Genomic DNA, 26,846 nt, shown 5'->3' on the forward strand with positions numbered 1-26,846 from the left:
ACATTCCTAAAAGGACTAAAAGGAGACAATTTGGAAATTTTCAGGGGCAAAGAAACATTTTGATGAACATGTTAGGCCTCTCTAATTTTCTAAAAATGATATAACTATAGCTAATACATTACTAGTGCCATCAAAGGTGAACACAGCCTGAAAAACCAGAGTTCAGTTCAGCTCTGTTCTTTTGTGCCACCAAATCCATTGGCAAAGTCAGAATTTTATTTATTTAAAGGAAAAAAAAGACTACAAAGGAGCAGAACCAATCTCTTAATTATAATATAATTAAGAGATTGGTTCTGCTCCTCTGTAGTCTGTGTCACTTCTGTTTTAGGACCCCCACCTCCCAACTGCATTTGGGGGGAGATGGGCAGTGATAGAAATTTGAATAATAAATAAATAAATAAATAAATAAATTCATGTTGACTTCCAGTACACTGGAATTCTTGGTATATGGAAGTCTACATAACCAGTTTCCCTAGCATATATATTCATTCCTATTGTGTGGATTTGTGGACCAGAGTAGGGAACTGTAGGACTTCAGGGACAAAAGCAGCAGTGAGGCTTCAGTTCACTTTGATGATATCTGCAGCCAGAATATCATTAATGTAAGAAGGGGATATGAAGTCTCTAAAATCTAACCTGAGAGTCTGGGGTTGAAAAAACTAGTTTTAAAACATGTTTTACCTATCTAAATCTGAAATTTGATTTTTTCTCAACTTTCTGAATAATATATAATACTAACAGAAAAAAAAACCCAGTAACTTTTGAAATTTGTTTCCTGAATACATGAAAATAGACACCCCCCACCCCCCCAAAACCCCATCACCATCACCTGGTTTGCAGCCACCTTAAACATGGAACCCAGACTCTTACTCCTGGTTAAGGCTCTCTACTCAAATACCCACTTGAAAGTGCATGAGGGTGTAAATGGTTCTCTGACTCAGATTACGTTAATGGTTTTCCTACTAACAGATTAAGGTGCAGAGGTTGAATTCAACTGCCCCCTTTTCGAATGTTAATTATTGCACCTGGGGGGAGGAACCTGCCCGGACTTGTTTCAGTTCCTTTTTCTCTGTGCCGGCATGTAGCAAGCCAGGTAGCTCTCAATGAGAGCCAAGTCCTTTAAATATGTTTTTGCTTTCGTTTTGCTTTCTGTAAATAAAATTATTTTTATAGAAATGCCTGATGTGTGTGACTTTTCTGATCTCTCCTGGGCCAAAGGCTTTCCCAGCAATCTGCCAACAGGTTATGGGCCCAGTGAGCAGCCCAGTAAGCCCAGTAAAACCCAGAGAGAAAAGAGAGATCAGCTCCACACCTCATGCACAATTTAAAGGCAGGTAGCAAAGACCTATGAAGATTTTCTTTGGAGCCGCCTGGAGATTTTCCAGCAACTGCCGGTCTACAGGACAAAGAAGCTAGCTGAGGTGACTTGCAAAAGAAGGAAGAAGCCATGGCTACCTCCCAGACCTCAGCGATGCCTCTGGAGCGCCTATCAGAGACCAGCTATTTGAATTGGGCCCTGAAGATGGAGATGTATCTTCGCAGAGAGAATCTTTGGCTGCCAATTGGTGAGCAAAACCCCCAAAATCCCAGTGCTGAATGGCTGAGACAGGATGAGTGGGCTAGAGCCACCATTATCCTGGGAGTTGAGGACAATCAGCTAGTCCATGTGCGAGGCATGCAGTCTGCAAAGCAACTTTGGGATGCTTTGAGAGACTTATATGTAAAGGCAACAGCAGGGAGTAAAGTTACCCTGACGAAAAAGCTGTACAGAGCCTACCTTGCAGAAGGAGAAAGCCTTCCTGAGCACCTGCATTATATTCAGCAGCTGTTTGTTGAGTTGCAGGAGAGAGGAATGGAATTTACACCTCTCACAAAATCCTATATCCTCCTGTCCTCACTGAATGAAACATGGGACACGCTGATTTGTACCCTGGAGGCTATGCCTGAAGCAGACCTCACCCCATCGTACGTTACACAGCGCTTACTCGCTGAATGGGAGAAGAGAGAGGAAAGATCCCCCCCCATCTCTTCTGGAAAGCTGCAATACCAGAAAATGAGGGAAAAGAAGGGAAAGGAACCTGAGGCCACAGCACTAGCCAGCCAGCAATGCTTCACCTGTGGTTCAGCTGGACATTTGCAAAAAGACTGTGCCTTGAGACCCAAGAGTAGAAAGACAGAGAAGAAGAACACAAGGGCAACACAGAAGAAGGCTCTTCAGACAACCCAAATTGCACAGGTTGCTGAGAAGGGTAATTCTGATGTATGGGTGTTAGATTCTGGGGCCAATTGTCATTTATGTAATTGTAAAAGCTCTTTTGTGTCACTGTCTAAAACTGAAAGACAAAGTGTATCTTTGGCTCATGGGTCTGTGACCAAAATTATGGGACAAGGTGACTTGTATTTATCCTGCTTAGGAGAAATTGTAAAAGGTGTGTTGTATGTGCCAAATTTACAATCAAACCTTTTATCTGTGGCACAATTGGCTGCAACAGGGTATATCATAACATTTAAGAAAAATGGTTGTGAGATACGAAAAAATGGGAAATTGTGTGCTACTGGTATATTAAAAGACTCCTTGTACATTGTGCAAAATGCAAGGAAGCCAAGCTGCAAGGCTGCAGTTGGCAACACTCCATATCATGACCAATGTGTACACCTGATGCACAGGAGATTTGGACATGCTAATTTCAAATATATAGCACAAATGCCACAGCTGTGTGCTGACCTAAAGATAAAACCCTGTGACAAATACTTAGATTGTGTAGTTTGCAAAGAATGCAAAACACTAAAAGCTCCTGTGAGTAAGCACAGTGACAGAGTTACAACTAGACCTTTGGAAATTGTACACTCTGACATTATTGGTCCTTTTCCTCCAAGTCTTGGACAAGCAAGGTATGCAATGACCATCATTGATGATTTCTCAAGATACACATTTATCTACATCTTAAAACATAAAGATGAGGCATTTGAGAAATTTAAAAGTTTTGTGACATGGGCAAATGGAAAATTCCCTAGGCCTGTATCTGCACTCCAATGTGACAGAGGAGGAGAATACCTTTCTCACAAATTCAGAAGGTTCCTAACAGAAAAGGGGATAGAACAAATTCTTTCTAACCCTTACACCCCTCAGCAAAATGGTGTTGCTGAAAGAAAGGGCAGAACCTTGCAAAATGTGATGGAATGCATGCTAAAAGATTCCTATTTATCTTTTAAGTATTGGGGAGAGGCCATATCTACTGCTTGTTATGTACAAAACAGATTGTATAACTCTGTGATTCAGGACACTCCATTCCATTTGTTTTATGGTGTGAAACCAAAGGTAAACCATCTTAGAGTGTTTGGTAGCACTGCATGGGTTCACATTCCAAAACAACAGAGAAGGAAAGGAGGCCCCACAACAAAGAAAGCCATCTTTGTTGGCTATGAACAAAGCCAGAGGAGCTACAGGTTCATAGTGAGAGAGAAATTGATAATTAGCAAAAGTGCTTCTTTTGCTGAACAAAACTGGGGGAGATTGAATTCTAGCTCTCCAGTTGATCTGACCACAACAAAACAGCAAGGACTTGCTGATAGTGATCTTTTGCCTGATGAGGACATTAAACCAGAAAAGCAAACTGAAGATCTGTCTGATGAGACAGATGCTTCTCAGGAAAGTGATAGGAGACAAAATTTAAGCCCTGTATTACCTCGCAGATCTCAGAGAAGTAATAAAGGCGTTCCTCCATCACGTTTTCAGGCTGAAACAGTAAAGGCTTTTCACATATTCACAGAACCTGAGTCTTTAGAACAAGTTAATGCTTTACCACCTGAGATTGCACAAAATTGGCATTCTGCCATGCAACAGGAATTAGCATCCTTGAAAGAAAATAAAACATGGAAACTGGTAAATCTACCTCCCAATGAACGCTGTCTGGGTTGTAGGTGGGTTTTCAAACTGAAAAGGGATGCTGATGGCAAAATCCAAAAATATAAAGCAAGGTTGGTTGCAAAAGGGTTCACTCAAAGGAAAGATTTAGACGTTGACAAGACTTTTGCACCAGTTACTAAAGGTGAATCAATTAGATTACTGTTAAAGTTGCTGCACTGAAAGGAATGTCAGTTCACCACTATGACATTGAAACTGCATTTCCCTATGGTGATTTAGATCACAAATTATACATGCAGCAACCCCCTGGCTATGAAAAAGGGGAGAATCTAGTCTGTGAACTGCAGAAGTCAATCTATGGGTTAAAACAAGTTGCTAGATCCTGGAACCAAAAAGTAGATGAAAAACTGCAGAATTTTGGTTTTGAAAAAGGAAAAGCAGATCCCTGTGTATATATGAAGAAGGACAAACAAGGCTGTATGTATCTGTGCATTTATGTTGATGATTTGCTGCTGTTCACATCAACAGAAAAACAAAGGCTTGATTTTGAAGCCTGCATGAAAAGCCATTTCACATTAAAAAGCCTTGGAATTATAACAACCTAGGTTTGGAAAAACACAGGAAGAAGGATGGTAGCTTTCTGTTAAACCAAAGAGGAGATAACGGTAAAATAATGTGAATGAAAAGGCATACAGAGTTGTCAGAGAAGATTGTTTTGCATCTTAATCTATAGAATAAAAAGGGGAGTGTTAATGGTTTTCCTACTAACAGATTAAGGTGCTATTGTATCTAATCATTTTGGCCGGGTGCAGAGGTTGAATTCCACTGCCCCCTTTTCAAATGTTAATTATTGCACCTGGGGAGAGGAACCTGCCCGGACTTGTTTCAGTTCCTCTTTTTCTCTGTGCCAGCATGTAGCAAGCCAGGTAGCTCTCAATGAGAGCCAAGTCCTTTAAATATGTTTTTGCTTTCGTTTTGCTTTCTGTAAATAAAATTATTTTTATAGAAATGCCTGGTGTGTGTGATTTTTCTGACCTCTCCTGGGCCAAAGGCTTTCCCAGCAATCTGCCAACAGATTATACCTTCCCATAAAGGTGTTAAGAGTTGTATTCTAGCCCCAATGTTTTTAACCTCTATGTCAGTGATATTCCAGGATTCCTGTATGCTTCAGACACTCATATGCCAAAGATCTGTGATAAGTTGCTGATGATATGGTTCTAATGGCCCATTCTCAAAAAGGCCTGAGAAGACTGTTGCAAAAGCTAAATACCTACTGTGTTCTCAATTCTCTAAACATCAATAAAACCAAATAGAAAATGATGGTATTTAGCAAAAAAAAAAAAGTGTAAACTATAACGCAGCTGGATGGGGAGCCTATTGAACAAGTGAATACTTTCACCTATTTAGGAGTGCCCTTTTACAACCACAGGGTAACGGGCAAATAATTTTAAAAGAAGCTTGGTGAGGGCTGAGGCAAGTACCAAAAAATTATATAAATTATTTAATTATAATTACCCAGGTACCTTGACCCCCATATTGAAAATATTTAGGGCAAAAAATAGTCCCAATGCTGACCTATGGCATGGAATTGAGGGGCCTTATAAAAGCTACCACACTGGAAGCAGTTCAGACCCGTTTTTTAAGAAGCATATTGGGAACTGAGAAGAACATGTCAGCCGCCACAGTCAGAGCAGAAACTGGTGTCCACTCCATATACAGCCACTTTTTACCTATTGGCAAAGGATCCATACAATGGATCCTGATAGGCTACCCACAATATATTTAGCTGAACAATTAGGAATGGCTCAGTCCACCTCCTTGGTAAGCTGACTGACCGAAGTTATTTTACAGCATGGGTTTTCCACTCAATATTTACTCTCAACTGCCTCCCAGGCAAATGACATTTTGAAACAGAGAGTACCCAAACAGACGTGGAGTTATTGGCAAAAAATAGATCTTTAAACTGTTTGGCTAAGAACAAAACCACTTTCCAAACTGAAAAACACCTGTCAATGAGTTTGCCACAATTCCAAAGAGGGGCCTATTCTAGAGCAAGATTTGAGTTGTTGGATTCCATGGCCAGATAGGCATTTCTTAGTTCAGCCACAGTCCAATTGACTATACAGAGTCAGAGTCAGTTTCAGACTGGTTTAAATATTGTGGCTTCCTTCCAAAAGATTCTGGAACTGTCAAATAAGAACTGTCTATCTTCTTGCAGAACAATCATAACTAGTGGTCCAAGAAAAGGAGCTATTAAGATTATGTAATTCAGGTAAATTCTAATTTGAATTTTCAATATAATTTAGAGTTTTAGTCTGATTTTATTTGGATCTTGCTATAATTCAGAAAATTGATTCAGTTCTATTTGTACATCTGAATTAAATTGCTAAATTGAAATTATTCAAAGTATTTCTGTGCATGTGCAGAAGCTGTTTGAATCAGTAAGACTGATTTGGAGGTATCCAATTTGATTTGACTACTTAAAATGATTTGCTAATTCGACTGGAAAGTTGTTTTTGATCTGAAGTTACACTCAAATCACTTTTACTTTGAAACCTTGAATAGAATATTTGCATTACCTTAGATACTATATCACTTAAGCTTGTATCATAGGTACACCATTAATGGACAATTCTCAACTAAGATGTTATGACCAAAATGTAAGCATTAATAAAAGGCATATATACTTTGTTCATGTACTAAGCACTTGCATACTTTACCTTTGTATTTTATCCATTGCAGTAACTATCCTACTCTGGAAATAGTTCCTTGACACAATAAATACATGAGTCAACATCTCACAGTGACTCATGTAGGCTTTAGTTGTGCTAGCTCTTCTTAGCTTAGGTTGATTTTTATTACCATGGACATTACGTTGTCCCCCTCTTTTAAAAGAGAGGCAGAATTGCTATGGTAACAAATACTGATGATAAACAAATGGCAATCATTTCAGTAAAGTGCCTTCTATTTCTCTATTCATGGAGAAATTGTTGAGTTTCATACCAAGGTAATTAGTATTTTCTCTTTGTATTTATGGAATAACGAGTAGGTAGTGATGAATGGCCATAGCAACTAAAATGTTTGGGTGCAGAGTTCTCCAAAGGAAAAATGGCACTTTGATAATTAACTTCCATTGAAAAAAAGCCAGTGCAAATTAAGTTTTTAACTGTGATTATTGGAATGGCAACCAGTTCCCTCTGAAAATGCTATCTTTGCAGTAAGGAGAAAGAAGACAATGGAGATGTTTCTGCGAAATTATTTTGTACAATATATTAAATAATTAAATCAAGAAGATCCATTTACAATTGCAGCAGGCAATTAACAAAAAGGGTCCACAATGCACATTCCTACTTCAGCAAAGACCCAAGTTCTCACCCTTTGTTATAAGCCTCCTCTTCTATTTTAGCTTTTGCCTCTGGGCTGATCTCTTCCAAACCACCTTCTGTTGATGCTGAAGGAGGGTGTTCGCAATCCGGGTCACCATTTGGTTTTCCACTAACAGATTTAAAGAGGAAAGTGACGCATTATTGTTTAGATTGCATATTAGGAGAATGAGGTATCTTTTTTCTTTCTTTTCCCTTATTATGTTTAACATCTTTGAGGTGAAAAGCCTAAGACTACCATACCCAGATGGCTACCAGATGGCAGCAAAAAGGCAGTTTTCTATATCTCTTTGCTACCATCTGGCTGTTATCCACACTTTTGCAGCCCAGATACACTACTCCTAGGAAAGGCCAATTTCTCAAATCTTTCACGTACTGTTACAAAAAGACCGCCTAAACCAATCAAGATTGGAGAAAAAGATATCTTTTGCAGTTCTGATTAGATACAGCATGATTCAGCAAACATTACATTTCTACTCTTTGAGCTAAGTTAAAGAAGATCAGGGCTGCAATTGTGGGATGGGGGTGGGAAGAGTTCAGTTTAAATCTAACCCACTCCCTGCATCATATTGTCCATGTACAGTTCTCCCAAAAATGATCTATAACTTATGCTTTTTTCTCATAGTTCTAGTATCTGTACAGATACATTTGAGCTACTATATTTCCCATGGCTGATTCAGACCTGAGTTCTTATTGTTTCCTTAAAACCCTCAAATTTGCCCTTTCCAATCATCTTTCTTTGATAGTTGCTCATTATTTGTTCAGATTTAAATCACTTTTGTCTTCCTTATTTTTAGACCTGTTTTCTTCATGTCCTTAGAAGCTCCCACTAGCTGCCTTAATTTGCACATTCTTAGTTAGTTCCACCAGAGAGAGTTTGTGAATACTTCTTCACATGGCCCAGTAATTTGAGCAGTTACAGCTTATTAATTGGCCACTACATTAATATGAAGGAACTTCTTAGGGTCTTTGGTAAGCAGCTAGACAAAGAATCATCCCCAAAGGAACATTATTGACTGTACTATTGCCTTATTTGCTGGAAGCAGGTACTACCCATAAGCAACACATAGGCTTTGCTGTTGAAGTGCCCAAGGCCCAATTGTTTTTTCTTGTTTATTGACACAATTCATAGGCTCCCCAACCATGGGTGGCTTATAATTAAAATGAAAAAAATAGTAAAAACAAGAAATTATAAGTGACCCAAAGTCAAACATGTAAAGCAACCCCACCCACCCCCACCCCACAGGGGCTCATAGTTTGTTTATTTATGGTTTGGGGAGAAAGTTTTTTTTTCAGATACCAATATTTCTTTTCCTTCTAACTGAAACTGATCTTTAAAGAGAAATCCCAGAACTTGTCATGGAGATGGAAAGAACTAGATACAAAGCACATTAATAGGATCCTTTTAAGCATTATTTTGTACCATTTCACAAATCACTAGTCATAATTCCAAAACGTCAGCAGAATAGTTTTTTCAAATGCGCTGTATTTCCTGAAGATGACAAATTCTCTGTCTGGGGAAAATAACTGCCAATATAACATAGGTTTTCTAGGAAGTACGTTCATGGACTAAGTTCCAAAACATAGCACATCCTGTATTCCTAACAGAATTCTTTTGACAAAACATGACATTCTTGGCTTGGCTATGTTTTGGAAATATAGGAAATAAAGAAATTTAAGCATCTTTATTCAGGAATACAGTAGACTACTGTATCATTCATATTATCTTGGACTGATTACAAATGAGGCTTAACATTGTATCACTGACACTATCTGTGATGTACTTAATTTTACTTAAAGGTTCCACCTTTAAATAAAAAAATTATCTAGTCAGATGCCAAGAGGAAGGTATCTTCCACAAGAAGAAAGCACCCCTTGTCTTAAACACTCATCGGGGGGATTAGTAGAGTTCCATGTGGGAGGTACCTGGCCTTTTCACAAAGACACCTCGACAACCAGATACCGTGGTCCATCAGAAGCTTGAGAAACTTGGTGTTTTTGCTTGTATTGCTTGGATTTCTGCCCACAGTTGGTAACTCATGGTTTTAAATCATAGCACATATTTGTAGGGATGCTTTCAACTTGGCAGGTTTCAATTTGTGCAATGGCTTACGACAGTGGAGTGAGCCATCCCAAATCTTATTGAAGTTCATGCTTTATACTGGAAAGTAACTTCCTTCCTCTTTCCCCCATCTCCAAAATTTTGATTTGTGTACTTCTCTGAAATTTAAAAGGCTCCCGGATAAAAGTGAATGTTATAGCTGGGCAACCAAGATATACATCAAAGAAACAAATAAAAACCTAAAATCTAATCACTACACCTGCAGCTCCCAGGAGGGTGGTCAGGTTAATCTTTCATCAAAAGGAATCTAATGGCACTTTTAACAAAATTATTATAGGATAAGCTTTCACTGGACATGTTGAGGTCACTGACAGAATTTCCTGAGATGGCTGTTGATACTTGGATATTATTATTTTTTATATCAGATTTGTCCCCATGTGTGTTTTTGCATAGAAGATTGTCAGTTTGTCTAATATAAAGTCTAGTAGGCACCGGAAAATGAGCAGCCAACATAGACTGCTTTGTAAAAATATTGTAAAAGGAAGTGATGGGAGAGGGCAGTTTGGGTATCTGAATCTACTGCAGGGTTTAGTTACTTACTCTATATTCCTATCTACTTTTGCTGGTTAATAGAAATCTAAATCATGACAACCTATAGATGTAATATATTAAAGTCCAATCACCAATCAGAAGCTGGGTAGCCATCTGTGGGGATTCTTTATTTGGATTCCTGCACTGAGCAGAACATTAGATGTGATGGAACTAGATGGATCATTTTAACTCTATGATTCTAATGAGGGATGTAGCAAGAAGGAAACAGGTACAATTGATGCTGACTTGAGTTAGACACAGAATACCATGAGATCATGGGTCTCATCACAGCTTGAAGCTATAATCCTATACAAATTTATTTGATAGTTAATTCCCAGTGAACTTAATTTCTCTCTGAGACCTAAGATTTTGCTGCATATGACCTTATTTCATTTACCAATTCTAAGGATACAATCTTATATAGTCTTGTTTTATGAACAGTTGGCCGTATTTCTGAACATTCAAAGAAACAGCTATGTAAGCCTGACCACGTTTTTTCCCTAAAGAACCTAGTACAAAAACAAATACTCCACTAAAAAGATAATTATATCTGTTCCCTGAAACGTATATTTAAGAATAGTAATATAGTTGAGCAAGGCTACTATTTGTATTACTATTGCCTTGTATACTTTTTTAAAAAAAGGAGATATTTTAATGCCAGTTAGAATTGTCTACTTTATAACTCCTAATGAAGTAAATATTCATGTACTCACTTCTCTATAACTACAGGTAAGACTGGAGTTGATGTCAGATTGCTTCTTCCATTTGATGATTCAGACTAGATAGATGAAGATATTCACTTGATTTCATTCGAATATAAAGAGCATAAACTGCATTTATCATATTAGGTTACCCTAATCACATAAAAATATAACCTGTCTTTTCCATATAATTAATTTATCCAATGGATAACTATTTCACTATAATTTGGAACATGTATAAATACTTCCTTGAGAGTTTTAAGAGTTTTTTCACCTCCAACTGCATATCAACATAGCTTATTTTGAATGTAAATATAATGATTAATTTATATTCATATTAACTTGAATGTGCAGATTTAGAAAATATGGTATTTTCAATGAAATGAAGTAGAAGTTTTATTCTTCAAAAGCGTATTTCTCTAGAATTTTAAATTTTACCAGGGAAGATGATACCAAAGGTACGGGAGATTGGCTAGGTGACTGGCCAGGGAGGTCAAATTTTGAAACAACAGCAACACTGACTCTCCTTCGAGGCATCTAAAACAAAAAAGTATGTTATATCTCAATTCAGACCAAGTGATGGTTTCACAGGAGATACAGCTAAACAGATTAGGACAAAACGGGGGGAAAGAAAACCAAGTGACTTCAGGTTACAGTTGCAGGAAAAATCCATACAATTCACAAGTCATTTTTATTGTACTTTCAAACAGCGGCAATAGTTTCCATGGCTCTATAACACTTCTATAAAAGAATCTCATAGTGTGCAAAGTGCAGGGTAATTTTACACATGTTTATTCAGAAGCAAGCTTAATTGTCTTCAGCGGATCTGATCCCCTATTAGGTGTCTCAGGACTGCTGTCTCCAATAACTAGAAGCTCTTAGTGTAGTGGCTTCCTAAGGGTCAAATTATATATTATATTAAATTTATTTTTTCCTTAAAACACTTCACTACTACTATTTCCATTTCTCATTCACTGTCCCACCTCACACTGTTGCAGCAATGGAAGTCTCATGTCTCCACCCAACACGATTTTCCACAAAAGGAAAATAAACGAAACAGAAAATCCAAGCCACCTGGAACTTTGCTGACGATACTCAATTGTATATCTCCATCCCAGGTGAGGTAAGTGATGCCGTGGCTGCCCTTTCCAGGTGCCTGGGTGCTGTAGGGGCCTGGATGGGGAACAACAGGCTTCAGCTGAACCCTGGTAAGACGGAGTGGCTGTGGGTTAAGAGCTCTTCGGTGTCCTGGACTTTGTCATCTTTGGTTCTGGATGGGGTTGCACTGCCCCAGACAGACCCAGTGCATAACTTGGGGGTCCTCCTGGACTCACGGCTCCTGCTCGAAGAGCAGGTGGCAGCCGTGGCCAGAAGGGCCTTTGCACAGCTTCATGTTGTGCACCAGTTACGCCCTTTCCTGGATCGGGAGGCCCTTCGAACAGTCACTCATGCCTTTGTTATCTCCCATATAGACTACTGCAATGCGCTCAACATGGGTCTACCCTTGAAGAGTATCCAGAAGCTTCAGCTGGTTCAGAATGCAGCTGCGCAGGCTATTTTTGGCGCCCTTAGAAGGGCGCACATAACACCTCTGCTATGCAAGCTGCATTTGATACCAGTCTGCTTCCGGGTCCAATTCAAGGTGTTGGTTATCACCTATAAAGCCCTACATGGCATGGGACCGGGTTACCTAAGGGAACGCCTCTTCCCTGTTTCATCAGCCTGTCCCACTCGATCATGCAGAGAGGGCATGCTACGGACCGCGTCGATAAGAGAATTCCTTCTGGCAGGATACAGGAGGCGGGCCTTCTCTGCAGTAGTACCCACCCTCTGGAACATCTTGCCCCTGGAGATGAGATTAGCCCCATCGCTTCGAGCCTTCCGGAGGAAGTTGAAGACCTGGCTCTGCCACTGGGCTTGGGGCAGGGAGGAGAATAGTCATACTTGGGGCTGGCTAGTACCTTGAAGTGCCCCTCCTGTACAACGACTGAATGAGACCATAGCCATCTGGATAATGTGTTTATATTGAAATTTTATTGTGTATTTATTGTTTTATATTGTAAACCGCCCAGAGTTCCTCTGCTGGGAGGAGATGGGCGGTGACGAATTTGATAAATAAACAAACAAACAAACTTTGCATGTGGCTCATCCACTGCCTAAGACACAGGGGAAAGTGACAAATTATCAGGGCTTTACTCCAATCACTTTGTCTGGGCTAGTGAGTGGGAGAATAAAGTTGTCAAGCCAGCATTCCCCTCAGGCTGATGTTCCAAAACTGGGAGGAGGGATGAGGCAACACTTCCCTCCAAGGGGGAAATGGTCTTCCCAAGCTTTGCAGACCTCCTGCATTTCCAGATGAAAATCAGCTTCACAGTGCCTTCCTCCTGCATTGCAGCTAAGCTGGAAGTAAGCTCACAAGCTGTGAGCTGGCCTGGGAGTGATGCAAGCCCTTGGGATGGAAGTATCCAGTCCAGGACACCATGACTGATAGTCCTCTCTTCAGTGGCTACCTGATTCATCTCATCAGACAAGGAGACTTACAGAAAAGCACTAGTACAGTTAACCAAATTTCCAGAATGGAAACTTATACAAATAATGTGCATTAAATAGCTTATTAAAATTTGGAAAAATACCTTTCCAATAGAAAGAGACATGGATCGAGATGTACGGGGCACAGCATCATCTGTTACAAAGCATAAAACAAAAGCAAATGGAAAACATATTAGTAGAAAACATGAACAGAACATTTAACAGACTATTTTATATTGAAAAGAAGGTTGATATAAAGCAGCATTGAACATTATTATAAACTACAATATAATATTGTTATAACGGTCAATATGTATCATTTTGGTTAAACATATTACAATCTAACACTTTTTCTGAAGATACTTAAATCAGGATTTTTTAAAAAGTAGTCTTCTCTGAGTGGAGTTTGATTCTAGGCAACTTCATAGCCGTGGCCACCATACAATACAGGTTTGCCACTGCCTTCTTCCAGGATGTTTTTCACTTCTCGCTGTAACTTTCAGCTCTGGAATTCTCTAGTAGTCTCTAAAACAAGTACTAACCAAGCCTATCCCTACTTAGTTTTTAAGCTATGGGCTCCCTCCTGCTGAGACTAAATCAAAATGCACAACTTTATTCAATAAAGAAATATTCTATTTATCAGATATTTTATATATACAAGATGTCCCAAAAGTCTTAGTGCAGTTTTAAGCTTTCTTAAAACTGTACTAAGAGTTTTGGGACATTCTGTATTATCTATATCTATGTGGGAGTAGCAAATAGATGTTTAACAGCAATGCAGACATGTGTTTAAAATCTCAAGAAGTTTTACCTGGAGAACCATAGCTTCTGCTAGAATTCTGATTAGCAAGTTTCTTATACTCCATGAGCTCAGCATGATCCTTTTCATATGTTCTTTTTAAATTCTCTACATATTGCATCATAACTTCAGTGGCCTTTGACATACGTTTCTCCTGGAAGGAATAGATAAGAACAATACACATAAAAGTACAATTTCAATATTAAGGAAGTAACAGGATATAACAGCTTCTACCTATAGGATTTCACTCCAAAAGAAATCCTGCCAGTTGCAAGACAGTCTTCATCAACTTCTCACCCACTAATCAAATTTGGCACATATTGCAATGAAAATGCCACTGTATATAATGTCACTTTTGCTTATTTTTTTTTGTTAATATTCAAATGATCTTTCCTCACCGAGTGGCACTATCCAAATTCTGTCTTTTATCCTATGACCCATTAAGGACAGAAGCTACTATGCTATTCAAGGTGATTGCCTGGATGCGGTCTCATCCAAACAGCAACTAAAGTACCAGATATTCTGAGATCCTCCATTCCGGAGATAAGATCATCAGGATCAACAGTTGTTTATGCCAGCTAAACCACCAATTCTTTTCACCTTGTTATTATGTACATTTTTCTTGCAATCTACTGATTATTTCATCTTATCGGTACAACTAGCATCTGTTTGAACTGACAGGATCTTCATCTGCATTTCCACTGTACCAGTAAATTGAACACCTTCAGTCTGAACTTGCTATAAGCAATAAAGTTATTTTGGGCTATAAGAATTTTTCAGATCTATATTCTCACAGAATAACTCTGATATTTGAATCTGGGCTGGAAAAGACATCTGCCTGGAACCTTATAGGTTGCTGCTGGTCTGAAAAAAAAAAAGAGAGATAAAACTAGTCTAGATAGACCAAAGATCCATGTTTGGATAACATGTTCAGGCCTTTAGATATTGTTTTAGGACCATGCCTGTTCTCTGGGTTTCAGCCTCTTTCTCAGCTAGAATTCAGTCATGGATTGACCAATAATAAAGTCAGAGTGAAAAGATACAGTCCACCCCAAGTTTCAATAGTTTTACCTGACGAACAGCTCCAACCATTTCAGCCCGACTGGACAGTCTTGAAGCCAAACGATGAAGCACAGCAATGTCTTCTAACAACTTTTGGTACATATCTCTGTGTTCAGAGTGATGCCACAAAGAAGCTGAAGACTGAAACCAAAGTATGCCATAACATATTAAATACGTTATAAATTGAATATATTATTAATTGAATCTCCTGAAAAGTCTTTTAGGGCTGTAAAACCATAAAAAGATAATTTGCAATGAACAAAATAATATGGCATCCATGGAATAAGTTTCCATCTCTTTCTAAAGACCTAAAAACTTAAAAATGCAATGCAGACATAAAAGGAGTTTCTTTTATTCTAGACATAGTGTTGACAGCATCCAAGTAATACCTAAAGGATTAGCCAAGACCTGGCTTTCATCATCCATCTGCTCTGCTCTCATTCAGAAAAGCATATCAGTGATCTTCTAATTGTAGCCCACTTGTGTTTCCCACCACTTTTTCCATCGTCTTTCTTCCACAAAACCACTAATAATGTGGAAAATGTAAAATAGCGGTACAATATGTTTTTAGTAGTGCTGTTAGAAAACCTTTATCTGGAAGTACTATAGATCTTCATGATTAGATTTTAAAATGTTCTCATATTTTAGTTTAGCGAAAGCTCGATAGTCAGAAAAGTCAGAAAATATGTAGACTGCCTGACTCCAGTCAGGCAAATAAATGCTTTGCTGAATTAATCATTTAGCAATGCTCTTCCTTATTAGTAGTTGTTGTTAACTCCAAATATTTGAATTCTTAGGCTGTTTTTTTATATACATAAGAAAATGAACACAGCCAAAGACTTGGATCTAAAATTTTTTCCATGACAGAGTATTCCTTAAAAAGTCAAGTGGGAATTGTTCGTCAGAAACCATGGTAACTTTTAATATACTGTATCAGTTAGTACTACTACTAGTACAATCAACTTTCTAAAAAAACAGATACTACTTCTAACAGGTGGTGGCTGGACTTCAAGAAATCATGATCCAAACCAACTGGGATGGATGGATGGATGGATGGATGGATGGATGGACGGATGGACTAAGAGAAAATAAGGCTGTCCATTCCCCCATATACCTCTTTTCACTGTAGGCCATTTCTGACCTTACACAAATTGTAGTGATAGTATGTTAGTGATGGAAGTAAAGGTATTCAGAAATCTTAAATATTCAAGTTTACCACTGTTCTGAATTAGACATGGGTTGTCCAGACCATTCTTGAACTGTTTTGACCTCAAAAAACAGGTTTTTGAGCTTGAAAAGTCTGAAAAATTCTGAACCTGTTTCAAATTTGAAGCAGCTGCTTCAAACTCAGAATGGAATAGCTCAAAAAACATTTGTCACATTCCTACAAAGTAGCAAATTCTGTACATAGAATTTTTATTTACTCATTTATTACACTTTGAGCCTATCCAATAACTAGCAAATGAAAACCATTAAATAGATTATGGAAGACTTCCCCTTCCCAGAGGAAAAAAACAGTAGAGGAAAAAAAAAGAATTTATAGAATTCTTATGAAAACTTTTATTCCTTTTTTCCTTCCCATTTGGATGTGTCTGCACGGTACATTTGTTAGGAGTGAGATGTGCTCATTCCATTCCTCTACAAGCTGCACTGTCAGGTATTCAGTACACAAAGATAGGCTTTGTGTACTGAAAGGCAACAATTATCCCTTCCCCACATTTAGAAAGGAAACTTCAAGAAACAGTGCTTGATTACAAATTAATGTGGAAACCAAATTTGCATAGGTGATGTAAAACCTTTTGCTAAAAAAACTCTGCAGCTGTTTTTCCATTAAAAATCTTTTATTAAGGTGATTTTTTTGCTGTATGAATAGTAAGCCTAGTATTTTATGTATTTCACCATATGATAACAATCCATTTTGAGACATTTTTGGTAGTAGTTTTAAAAAGAGTTTTAGAGAGCCAGTGTGGTGCAGTGGTGATGGTGTTGGATCCTATTATTTTTAATCATAAGTAAATAAATAATAGTTACATATTTAGATTTATTGGCCATCCAACTCCAGTGGATTCTGGAATTCTAGTCCATCAACCATCACGGAAGCTCCTTGAGTGACTTTGGGACAGTTGCTCTCTCAGCCCAACCCACCTCACAGTGTTGTTATTGTGGGAAAAAAAATAGGAGGAAGAAATTCTATGTATCCTGCCTTGAGCTTCTATATATATAAAAAAGGCAGAACAGAAATAATGAATAACCGACTGAAATTTTAAAAATATGGAACACTGACCCAGGACCGCAACTAGGGTCTGTATCACCCGGGGCAAACATGGATTCTGCACCCATTTTGGTGCCCCCCAGCACTCATTTTGCCCCCCCCAGCGCTCATTTTGGCACCCTACCAGTGCAGCGCCCAGGGCACATGCCCTGGTTGCCTCCCCCCCCAGTTGCGGCCCTGCACAGACCACAGTAAAGGTTCCCAGCACGTTTTGTCTTACCTTAACTGCTCCCTTAAAGTTGTCCAATTCCTTCTCTGTATTTTCTTCAGCAAGATTTCTCTCCCTTTCAGCCTGGTTAATTCTTGATTCTAAAGTATAGCTATCATTTCTGAATGCCAATGAAAGTTGTACAAATACATTCTGTTGCAGGGAAATAAAGGTTAATTGAATCCTTTCATCAATCCTAAGGAAGCTGAATATACCAGTAGGGATTAATTTCTACCAAGCAAAGTCTTAGATATTGGCTCTTCAGAGAAGTCAAGTTTCCTACTCTGAAAAATTATACCTGCATAAGTAGAGGTGGCTCAAGGTACCTACAGCAACAACATTTACGCTCACACCTGCTTTACAAAATGTAGGGCGGTACAATAAAGAATCTGCTGGTGGCATTAGGCTGAATTATATGAAATGCTATTAATCTGCAGACTCAATGCCTTTGCAAGAGACCGCCAATACAACTTCAGTAGCTTTCTTCCATCTTTTACAGGCTATATATAATTGATAGATACAACAAATTTAAAGAATGTAGTGCTATTTTAACAATAAAATGAACCTTTCTTAATACTCAACAGCTTTTAAACATTGCATTTCTATCTTACTATACCCTATAATAATATGTTAGAAGAACAGAATCTTCCACTGGCAGGTTCTATATTGCATCCCCCTCCCATGAGATCAGTGTGCTGACAGAATAGAAGCTCCCCTCTCCAAAAAGTCTACATGCTCAATGCTGGCTCCTTGTAGCCTTTGACTGATACAGCTAGTAGAATGCTAGGTGATTTGTGCTTGGGTTATTTTTCTTCTGTATTTTACTATTTTTTAAAAATATTATTTTTACTTCATATAACAATCACCTGCTGTTATATATTTGTATAACAATCGCCTACTTTGCCATGCATGGGTTTCAGAATTCTTTAGAACAGCAAACCACCTTATGCATTTCAGTGTAGAATAAACATAAATAATTGTCCAATACCATCTGGTTTTCAAAAACTAGAACTAGGTGAAGATTAATGCCTCTTCGTGGAAGGGGGTGGTACCACCTACCTTAAAGGAGGCGGTGGTGCACCCACTTATCAAGAGGCCATCTTTGGACCCAACAGTGTTAGACAACTTTCATCCAGTCTCTAACATTCCCCTTTTCGGGAAGGTTGCTGAGTGGGTGTTTGGCGCAGAGCTACAGAGGGCCCTGGATGAAGCGGACTATCTGGACCCTTTTCAGTCCAGAAAAGGGTCCAGATAGGGGCATAGCACTGAAACAGCATTGGTCGCACTTGTCAGTGACCTTTGGAAGGCTTGGGATGGGGGTGGTGCAACCATTCTGGCCCTCCTGGACTTCTCAGTGGCTTTTAAGACCATTGACCATGGTATCCTTCTGAACCAGCTTCGGGGGTTGGGAGTGGGAGGTACTGTGTTATGGTGGTTCACGGCCAGTTGCAGTCGGTGTTGGTGGGGGAGGAGAGGTCGAGCCCTAGGGCCCTGCAATGTGGGGTGCCTCAGGGCTCAAGCCTTTTGCCTCTCCTTTTTAACATCTACATGAAACTGCTGTGGAAGGTCATCTGTTGTGGGAGGTCAATATGCTGATGATACCCAGTTATATACTGTATCTCCACCCCTAACCACACAGGTGATGCTGTGGCGGTGCTGGCTGAGTACCTGGAGGCTATAAGGGTCTGGATGGGGAGGAACCAGCTTCAACTCAACCCTGGAAAGAGGGAGTGGCTCTGGGTTTTGGCCCCCCAGGCCCAGGTTATATTTCATCTTTGATTCTGGATGGGGTGGCACTCCCCCAGACTGAGTTGATGCACAATTTGGGGGTCCTCCTAGACTCACGGCTCCTGTTCGAGGAGCAGGTGGCAGCCGTGGCTAGGAGAGCCTTTGCATAGATTCATCTGATGCACCAATTGTGCCTCTTCCTGGACTGGGAGGCTTTACTCATGGTCATTCATGCCTTGATCTCTTCCCATCTGGATTACTGCAATGTGCTGTACATGGGGCTGCTCTTGAACATCACCCAGAGGCTACAACTGATCCAGAATGTGGCAGCATGCACAGTGGTGTGTGCCCCTAGGTTTACCCATGCAACATCTCTGTTGTGTGAGCTGCACTGGCTCCCAGTTTCCTTCCGGGTACAATTCCAGATGCTGATTATTACCTTTAAAGCCCTATATGGCACAGGACCAGGTTATCTGTGGGACTGACTCTCCCTAAGGACATCTGCCCATCCGACCAGATCAGACAGGATGGGCACGCTCCTAGTCCCTTCCTTTAAACTTTCTTATGGGATCTAGGAAGTGTGCCTTTTCTGTGGCAGCCCCTGCCCTATGGAACACCCCCTGAACTTCAGCAGGCCCCCACCCTCCTAACACTTAGGACCTGGAGTTTCCCCAGGCGCTGGGACAAAGTAAGATTGATGAGAGTTTTTATGGTGAACTGCTTGTTAAAGTGTATTATGGTGCCAAGTTTTCTTTTAACTATTTGTGGTTTTAATAGGTATACTGTATGTATATATTAATGGTACAATCACACTGTTTTAACTGTTGGTTGGGAGCCACCCACAGTTCGGTATAAGATGGGCGGCTATATAAATGTTTTAAATGAAATAAATAAATAAATAATAAAATTTTTCTCTTTTCGAAATGAGTCATTTCAAACCCACAGACAGTCTGCTTGGCTCTAACAATCCTTCTCAAGTATATCTTCCATAAAATACTCATGCTTCAGCTATAATACTAAGTAGTGATTTTCAGAATCCTGCACTAGAAATTCCTAAATTACCTTTATTTTTTTGCTTTTATGTCAAAATCACTTCTGTTTATAATATAGTCTATTCTATTTTTACTGAATGAAAATTGTCATGTTATTGGGCTGCTTTTTCTATTACATTTTGTCAAATCAAGAGCCTCCATAAAGAAATGGAAATAAGGGAATGCTCTTTCTGCACCAGCAACATTTTTTAGTTAGCTAGCTAAATATAGATAGAATTTGTGTGAAAATGGTAATATTTGGATAAAGTTTCTCTATATGCAAACAACAACTTAATCATGTGGTAAAGCCTTTGCTAATCCAACATCCTCCAGCTGTGTTGAAAATACAACTTTCAGAATTCAGTCACTGAAGTCTCAACACATCTGGAAATTCCAGATTGGGAAAAACTGGTAAGGTAAAGTCTCCTTCAAATTGAGATCAACTCTTGATGGTTTCATGGGCAAGTCTGTGTAGCTCTCTTAACTACAATATGAAGTGGTTGGCTGTTTTCATCTTCTGGGATGTTTTCTCCCTGACCCCCATCCCCCACCCCCAGTCTAACCTACGTTAAGATTTCTTAATGGTCTTCCATTCAAACACTAAAACTTACTTGCTGAAGCTGAAGTTAATTTTTAGTTGCCAATTCTTTCTTTACAGGAATGAATAGGAAGTCTGAGTAAGAAGTTGCCCCAGGAGATACTATCTTTGAAAGGCTTTTCAAAAAAATTCTGCCTTGTGTTTTTTGCTATGACAATTCCTAAGGCCCAGTCTCTTGTGGACTGAGATTCTAAAAAATTATTGTAAAAGGAAAGGTGAGCAAACTTCAGCTCTTTGTTCAGGTGGACCGTGCACCTCTGCATAACAAGGAACTTTTACACAGTGGCCATTTGATAAGTGTTTCTAAGTTAATGCTAGATATAGAAACTGATAGTGAAAATAACTTTGACTGTGTCAGCTTTTCTTAGCAAAAGTATACCAAGCTTTGATTCTATCATGGCTTCTTGATTTTTGTTTCTTGAAAATCCTAAACAAAGATTCAATTAAATTTGATTCCTAATCCGTAATTTAGTATTACCAGCTGAACAGAATTCTTCTGTTACCTCTTGATCTATTCCGGTATGGGCACATGTATTATTATAAGAGACACATTTTACATTCTATTTATTGTAAATGAAGTTTTGATAACAAATACATTTTCACCAAGTATTCAATTGAAAAACATAGCATTCCTTGAAAGCAAGAAAAGCTTCTCGACAAAACATTGGTCAGCATCAGCATTATGTTACACACAAAACTAGATTGTTTTTGTGTTGTTTAGATTAAAAACACCTACCTCAACCTCTCTTTCGGTAAGTGGAGGAGAGCTGCAATAACAACAGGAATAACTTATTAAGTTCATAGCATATAAAAACCATGTATTCTGCACACTTAATCAGCACCTAACAAGTTAAGTCATTTTCTTCAACTAGCAATGATCAGTTAACTGTATATATGCTGTAATTAGAGAATTAAAAAAATTACTATAGTGTATCTTACTCAAAATCAAGCACATTTTAATACATATTTTATCATCTGTAAATTTCATTATTATGAAATTTATCATTATATACAGAACCTTGGCTTCCTTAAAAAGTAAAGGTTGTTCACAGAACCAGCATCATTATTTTGTCTGCAAGTTGAGCATTTCGTGAGATTATAGGATGTGAGACATCTATCTCTAGAGATAAATGACACGCATACTAAAATATAATGAATAAACCATGATTATTTGTAGTAAGTGATTATATGTCACTGATGCAGAATACCAAAACACTTTACAGGCAGGATTATGGATTGACAGAACGATTTTCATTGAGGGAATATGTTCAGGAATGTATTTCACTTTCTAGGCATTAGACCAATTGGAAAATAGGAAAGTACAACATAATAAACACCCACTGAACTATTTAAAGCTGTAGGAGAAGAGCCATTTTTAAGCGCTAACAGCTTTATGTCAACAAACACAGAACAGAACTGTGTGGCCTGCAATTTGGAAAAGGGAGAAGATGCAAGAGAATGGGCAAATTACCAAATCACTGCATTAATATTACCTACAAAATTTGTGAAAATGCCAAAAGAACAGGTAGACTTCAGAAAAGACAAAGGAATATGAAATATCTAACATAAGACAGATATTCGAGAGAACAAGAGGATTAAAGGAACATTTTCTTCGCTTTATTAATTATGGCAAGGCCTTTGACTGAGTAGATCATACTTAAATGCTGAATAGATTAAGGCTAAGAGATGTTCCTTCTTCAGAGGAACCTTTACAATGAACAAGAAACTACTATAAAATTGATTTTGAAGAAACCAATTGGTTCAGAATAGGAAGGGGTGTAATGCAACATGCATATTGTCTCCATGTCTTTTACACTTGGTGAAAGGTGAAAGGTCCCTTGTGCAAGCACCGAATCATATCTGACCCTTTGGGGGGGACACCGCTTTCCCAACGTTTTCTTGGCAGACTATAGCGGGGCGGTTTGCCATTGCCTTCCCCAGTTGTCACCTTCCCCAGCAAGCTGGGTACTCATTTTACTGACCTCGGAAGGATGGAAGGCTGAGTTGACCTGAGCTGGCTTCCTGAGAATCCAGCTTCCACTGGGATCGAACTTGGGTCGTGAGGAGAGTTTCGGCTGCAATACTGCCGCCTACCACTCTATAGCAAATATATTATAAGAATGGCAGAATTGGAAGAGATGACAACTCGAAATAATAGACTGAAATACTAATCACTGAGATACACATATGAAACCATTTTAAGCCAAAAGTAAGGAAGATTCAGAAGAGCTCATTATAAACAGAAAATGAAAAATCTGGGTTAATATTAAGTATTCAGAATAGTTAAAGATGGACAGTGTGCTGGAGAAGTAAAGAGGAGATCAAGGCTGGAAAAAAATGACAAACAAATAAGATAATGAAGGTTAAGGATATTGGTATGACAACAATTACAAGAGATAACTAGAGATGGTGAGCATTTGTCTACACATTGTGTAAGAATGGAATTAAGGAATTAAATTTAACTCAATAACATCTAACTATGTCATACATTCCCAGTATGAAGATTACCAGCAATCAATAGAGACAAAATGGACAGAAAGACTACCAGGTTCTAGTTGACAATTCCAATATCTATAATAGGTTGTAAAATGTATTATTTTCACTACTTTTAATGATCATTTTCAGTAACCAAGTGAGATCTATAGATAAAGAAAAGTCAAAAGGTTGATTTGATAATTTGGCAGTTTTACTTTTGAAATGCTGAGATCATGAGATAATTGGGTGAACTGAATTCCTTGGCAGTTGCAAGGTTATTGTTCTTTTAAGAACTCAGGTAATACTTCTATAATTTACAATTTCAGCTCTGTGCTGTATAAATATCAACAAGATTCTTTCATTTCCTGTATCAATGTATCACACAATTATAGAGATTTTGACAAGTCTAAGATGCTTCAGTATATTATTTACAAATAATGCAAAGGCCAGTGTTGCTTAAAAATTATAAAAGGTACAGGAAATATGACTTCCTTAAGTAACCATATAGCGTCAATAAATGTATGGTCTGGATGCAAGATCATTTATCTTTTGAGTGAACTACTTTTTCAACTTAATTACATTCTTTATCTCAAGAACAGAGCTTGCCTTTTTCTGAAATAACATGGCACAAGCTATAATTTTTTTCATTAAAACTTGATTTTCCATTTTAGATAGCATTTATTACATCTTCATCTCAATCATTCTTAAATGAGCTCAAGGTGACTTCTACAAAATTCTATTTTGTAATAACCTTGGAAAATCTGAGAGTAATGACTGATTCAATGTCATTCTTAGTTGACTGGGGAGGTAACCCTGTCACCATAGTCTTAGTTCTACATTAACTATTCTACTTTACATTACTTCTGTTATGTTATGGTCGTGTAGACAAAAGTGGATTGAGAGAAAGAATCTCAACTCCTTCCCATCTCACTTTAATCAGATTAAGTATTACTTTCATTACATATGTTCAGACAGCAAAATACCACTCACAGATGGATTTACCTTCCTGAAAGTGGTGAATGTACACGAAGTTTTCGTAAAAGAGTGTCAGGAATGTTGGGCATGACATCACATCTATTCTTTGACTCCTCCTCCTCCATTGAGAAAGGGATTGGTGAACACCCTAAAGAAAAAAATGTTTCACTGATAAAACAGAAGCAACTGAACAACTGAAAAATATCAGTAACTATCACACTCCGATGGTTCAATTGTTTTGGGAAGCTGGATGGAGAAAAAGGGCATTCTGCTCCAAGAAACTGATTTCAGTATAAATTTAATCCAAAAAATTCAATTTCTGGATTACTGACTAAAGTAAAACTCAGGTTTCCTAAGAGATGATCAGAGAATATTCCATTATACTAAAATTAAGCAGACTTTTATTTTTGATCAAATGGACTATTATTTACATTATAAATCCCTATATCCTGCTTCAGAGGTTATTTGGTAATAGTTCTAATGATTTCAAATGCAAACACCATTGTAATCTACTGAATATAACTGTATTTAAGACCATAGGTCCACTGTTGGGTTATTTGCAAATTTTCTACACAGTGCACATAAAATTCACACTTGTACAATTTCTATAATAGTGTCCTACACTTATGCAGGAAGAGATTATACATGAAGTGGTCCTTACTAAAGATTTTTAGCAAAAGGCCCCAGTGTTAGAAAAGGGTTGTGGCTACTAAAGTAATGCCCCCTCCCATTTATTCACAAACATGTATTTTTTCAATTTTATTGTATTTCACCTCTTTCCTGTTCAGCAGCTTCACTGAGATCAGGAAGTTTAAGTCCAACTAAATTTTGATTTCGCATCAATATGTGCTCCTGATGGAGGGAAAAAAAACTGAGTTATTTCTTAATATTTTATTTCAAAAATAACTTCTCAGTACAGAATAAAGTCTATTAAACACAGTGTTATAAATACATACAATATCAAAGAAGCTGGTGGTAATCTATAAATTGCTTGATTTAATAACAAGCAGCCACACAATATTGAGTTTAAACCCTATCCTTCACTATAAGACATTCTCAGCATGATTCACAACTATAAAACAATACTTGCAAAATATTAAAAGGGTAAAACAGTGTTAAAATAATGCTGATGGGAACAGCTAAAACCTAGGAAAAGAAGATGAAGGTGCTGGGACAGAAGATTTCATTACAGGGCACCACTATCAAGAAATCCCTTTATCTGGTTGCCACCTGTCTGCAAAAAAAAAGTCCCTTTTCATCTCAGTTCATAAATAGCACAGAGCTTTTAAAAGTGAGCCACATTCTGAACTGTGCCCCCAAATGGATTGGGAAACAATAAAACAAAATATTCCAATTCTAATAAAAAGCATACTAGACATGTCTTAAAGTAGCTCCAGTCTTAAAAACTTAAAAAATTATCAACATACGGTATTGCTTCTTTGCTGTTTTAGTTACTATATTTATATGGTTGCCAACAACATATTATCTGAGCAGCTTACTATAGAATTTACAGTAAAGATGTGTTAGTGCACAGTGAAATAGTAAAATGCAATTTAAATACATGTCTTCGAGGCTACCAAGGATCTGTCATATCCTTGAGTCGCTTCGTGCAAGATGGGCGGCGACGAAATTTGAAATATAAATAAATAAACAACACACAAGGTTTATGAAGTTTTAAAAAGAATTCAAAATACCCTCAGCAGTCTTATGCACTAAGGAGTTTTTCTTGAAATTAACTAATGAAGCTGAAGCTCAAACAAGTTTTCTAATGGTACATGTGTTTGTGTTTGTACATGTAATACAATAGCAGGTCTGTGGATACATGTGAATGTGGGGAGGCTGGAAATTCCATTTAGCTTTTCCTCCGAGCACTAATGACAAATTTGCCACACAGCTTATTAGCTAGACGGGGGGAAAAGAAAAGGGGGAAAAAGAGATTTTCTTTAAAATCATAGCCAGAAAGGATGTGTGACAGGTCTCCTGTGCAAGCACCGAGTCATGTCTGACCCTCTGGGGGGACGCTGCTTTCGCAATGTGTTCTTGGCAGACTATAGAGCAGGGCGGTTGGCCACTGCCTTCCCCAGTCGTCGCCTTCCCCAGCAAGCTGGGTGCTCATTTTACCAACCTCAGAAGGATGGAAGGCGGAGTCGACCTGAGCCGGCTACCCGAGAGAGAATCTAGCTTCCACTGGGATCGAACTCGGGTCGTGGGGAGAGTTTTCGGTTGCAATACTGCCGCCTACCACTCTGCGCCACACGAAAGGATGTAAACCCAGTTAAATCAACCCTCCCATGTGTGCAATTAAGCTTTTAAACTTAATAGTCTTTCTACTGATGTACTGAACAATGTATTTAACAGCATATTCAGTTACAGCCTTTCAGAGTGTTAAAAACGGCAATATTGCAAAGGCATTTTCTTGTCATATGCATTTATAACCCACCATCATTTTTGGTCAGTAAAGTTTTTAATGTTTCCATTAAGCTATAAAAGCTGCAACATTCCTAAAACCATACTGGCACTACAGTAAGTGACTTGGTGGTGTACATTTTACAGCAACTCATTCTAAG

At 38.3% G+C, this 26,846-nt stretch overlaps 1 protein-coding gene across 4 annotated transcripts in view; it reads right to left on the reverse strand.

Annotated features, from left to right (window-relative positions):
* IRAG1 (inositol 1,4,5-triphosphate receptor associated 1) overlaps positions 1-26,846 on the reverse strand; it is an 88,194-nt gene that overhangs the window by 10,662 nt on the left and 50,686 nt on the right. For all 4 annotated transcript variants that reach the window (XM_063289464.1, XM_063289466.1, XM_063289465.1 and 1 more), the window contains 10 exons: positions 25,053-25,131; positions 24,307-24,427; positions 21,566-21,596; positions 17,485-17,625; positions 15,002-15,133; positions 13,943-14,084; positions 13,236-13,285; positions 11,041-11,139; positions 10,615-10,679; positions 7,241-7,360 (listed from right to left, as the gene is read on the reverse strand). In XM_063289464.1, the coding sequence (XP_063145534.1) occupies positions 7,241-7,360; positions 10,615-10,679; positions 11,041-11,139; positions 13,236-13,285; positions 13,943-14,084; positions 15,002-15,133; positions 17,485-17,625; positions 21,566-21,596; positions 24,307-24,427; positions 25,053-25,131 (980 nt within the window). The remainder of the gene's footprint in view (positions 1-7,240; positions 7,361-10,614; positions 10,680-11,040; positions 11,140-13,235; positions 13,286-13,942; positions 14,085-15,001; positions 15,134-17,484; positions 17,626-21,565; positions 21,597-24,306; positions 24,428-25,052; positions 25,132-26,846) is intronic.

This window comes from Candoia aspera, chromosome 1 (assembly GCF_035149785.1).
Source record: "Candoia aspera isolate rCanAsp1 chromosome 1, rCanAsp1.hap2, whole genome shotgun sequence".
Taxonomy (NCBI): domain Eukaryota; kingdom Metazoa; phylum Chordata; class Lepidosauria; order Squamata; family Boidae; genus Candoia; species Candoia aspera.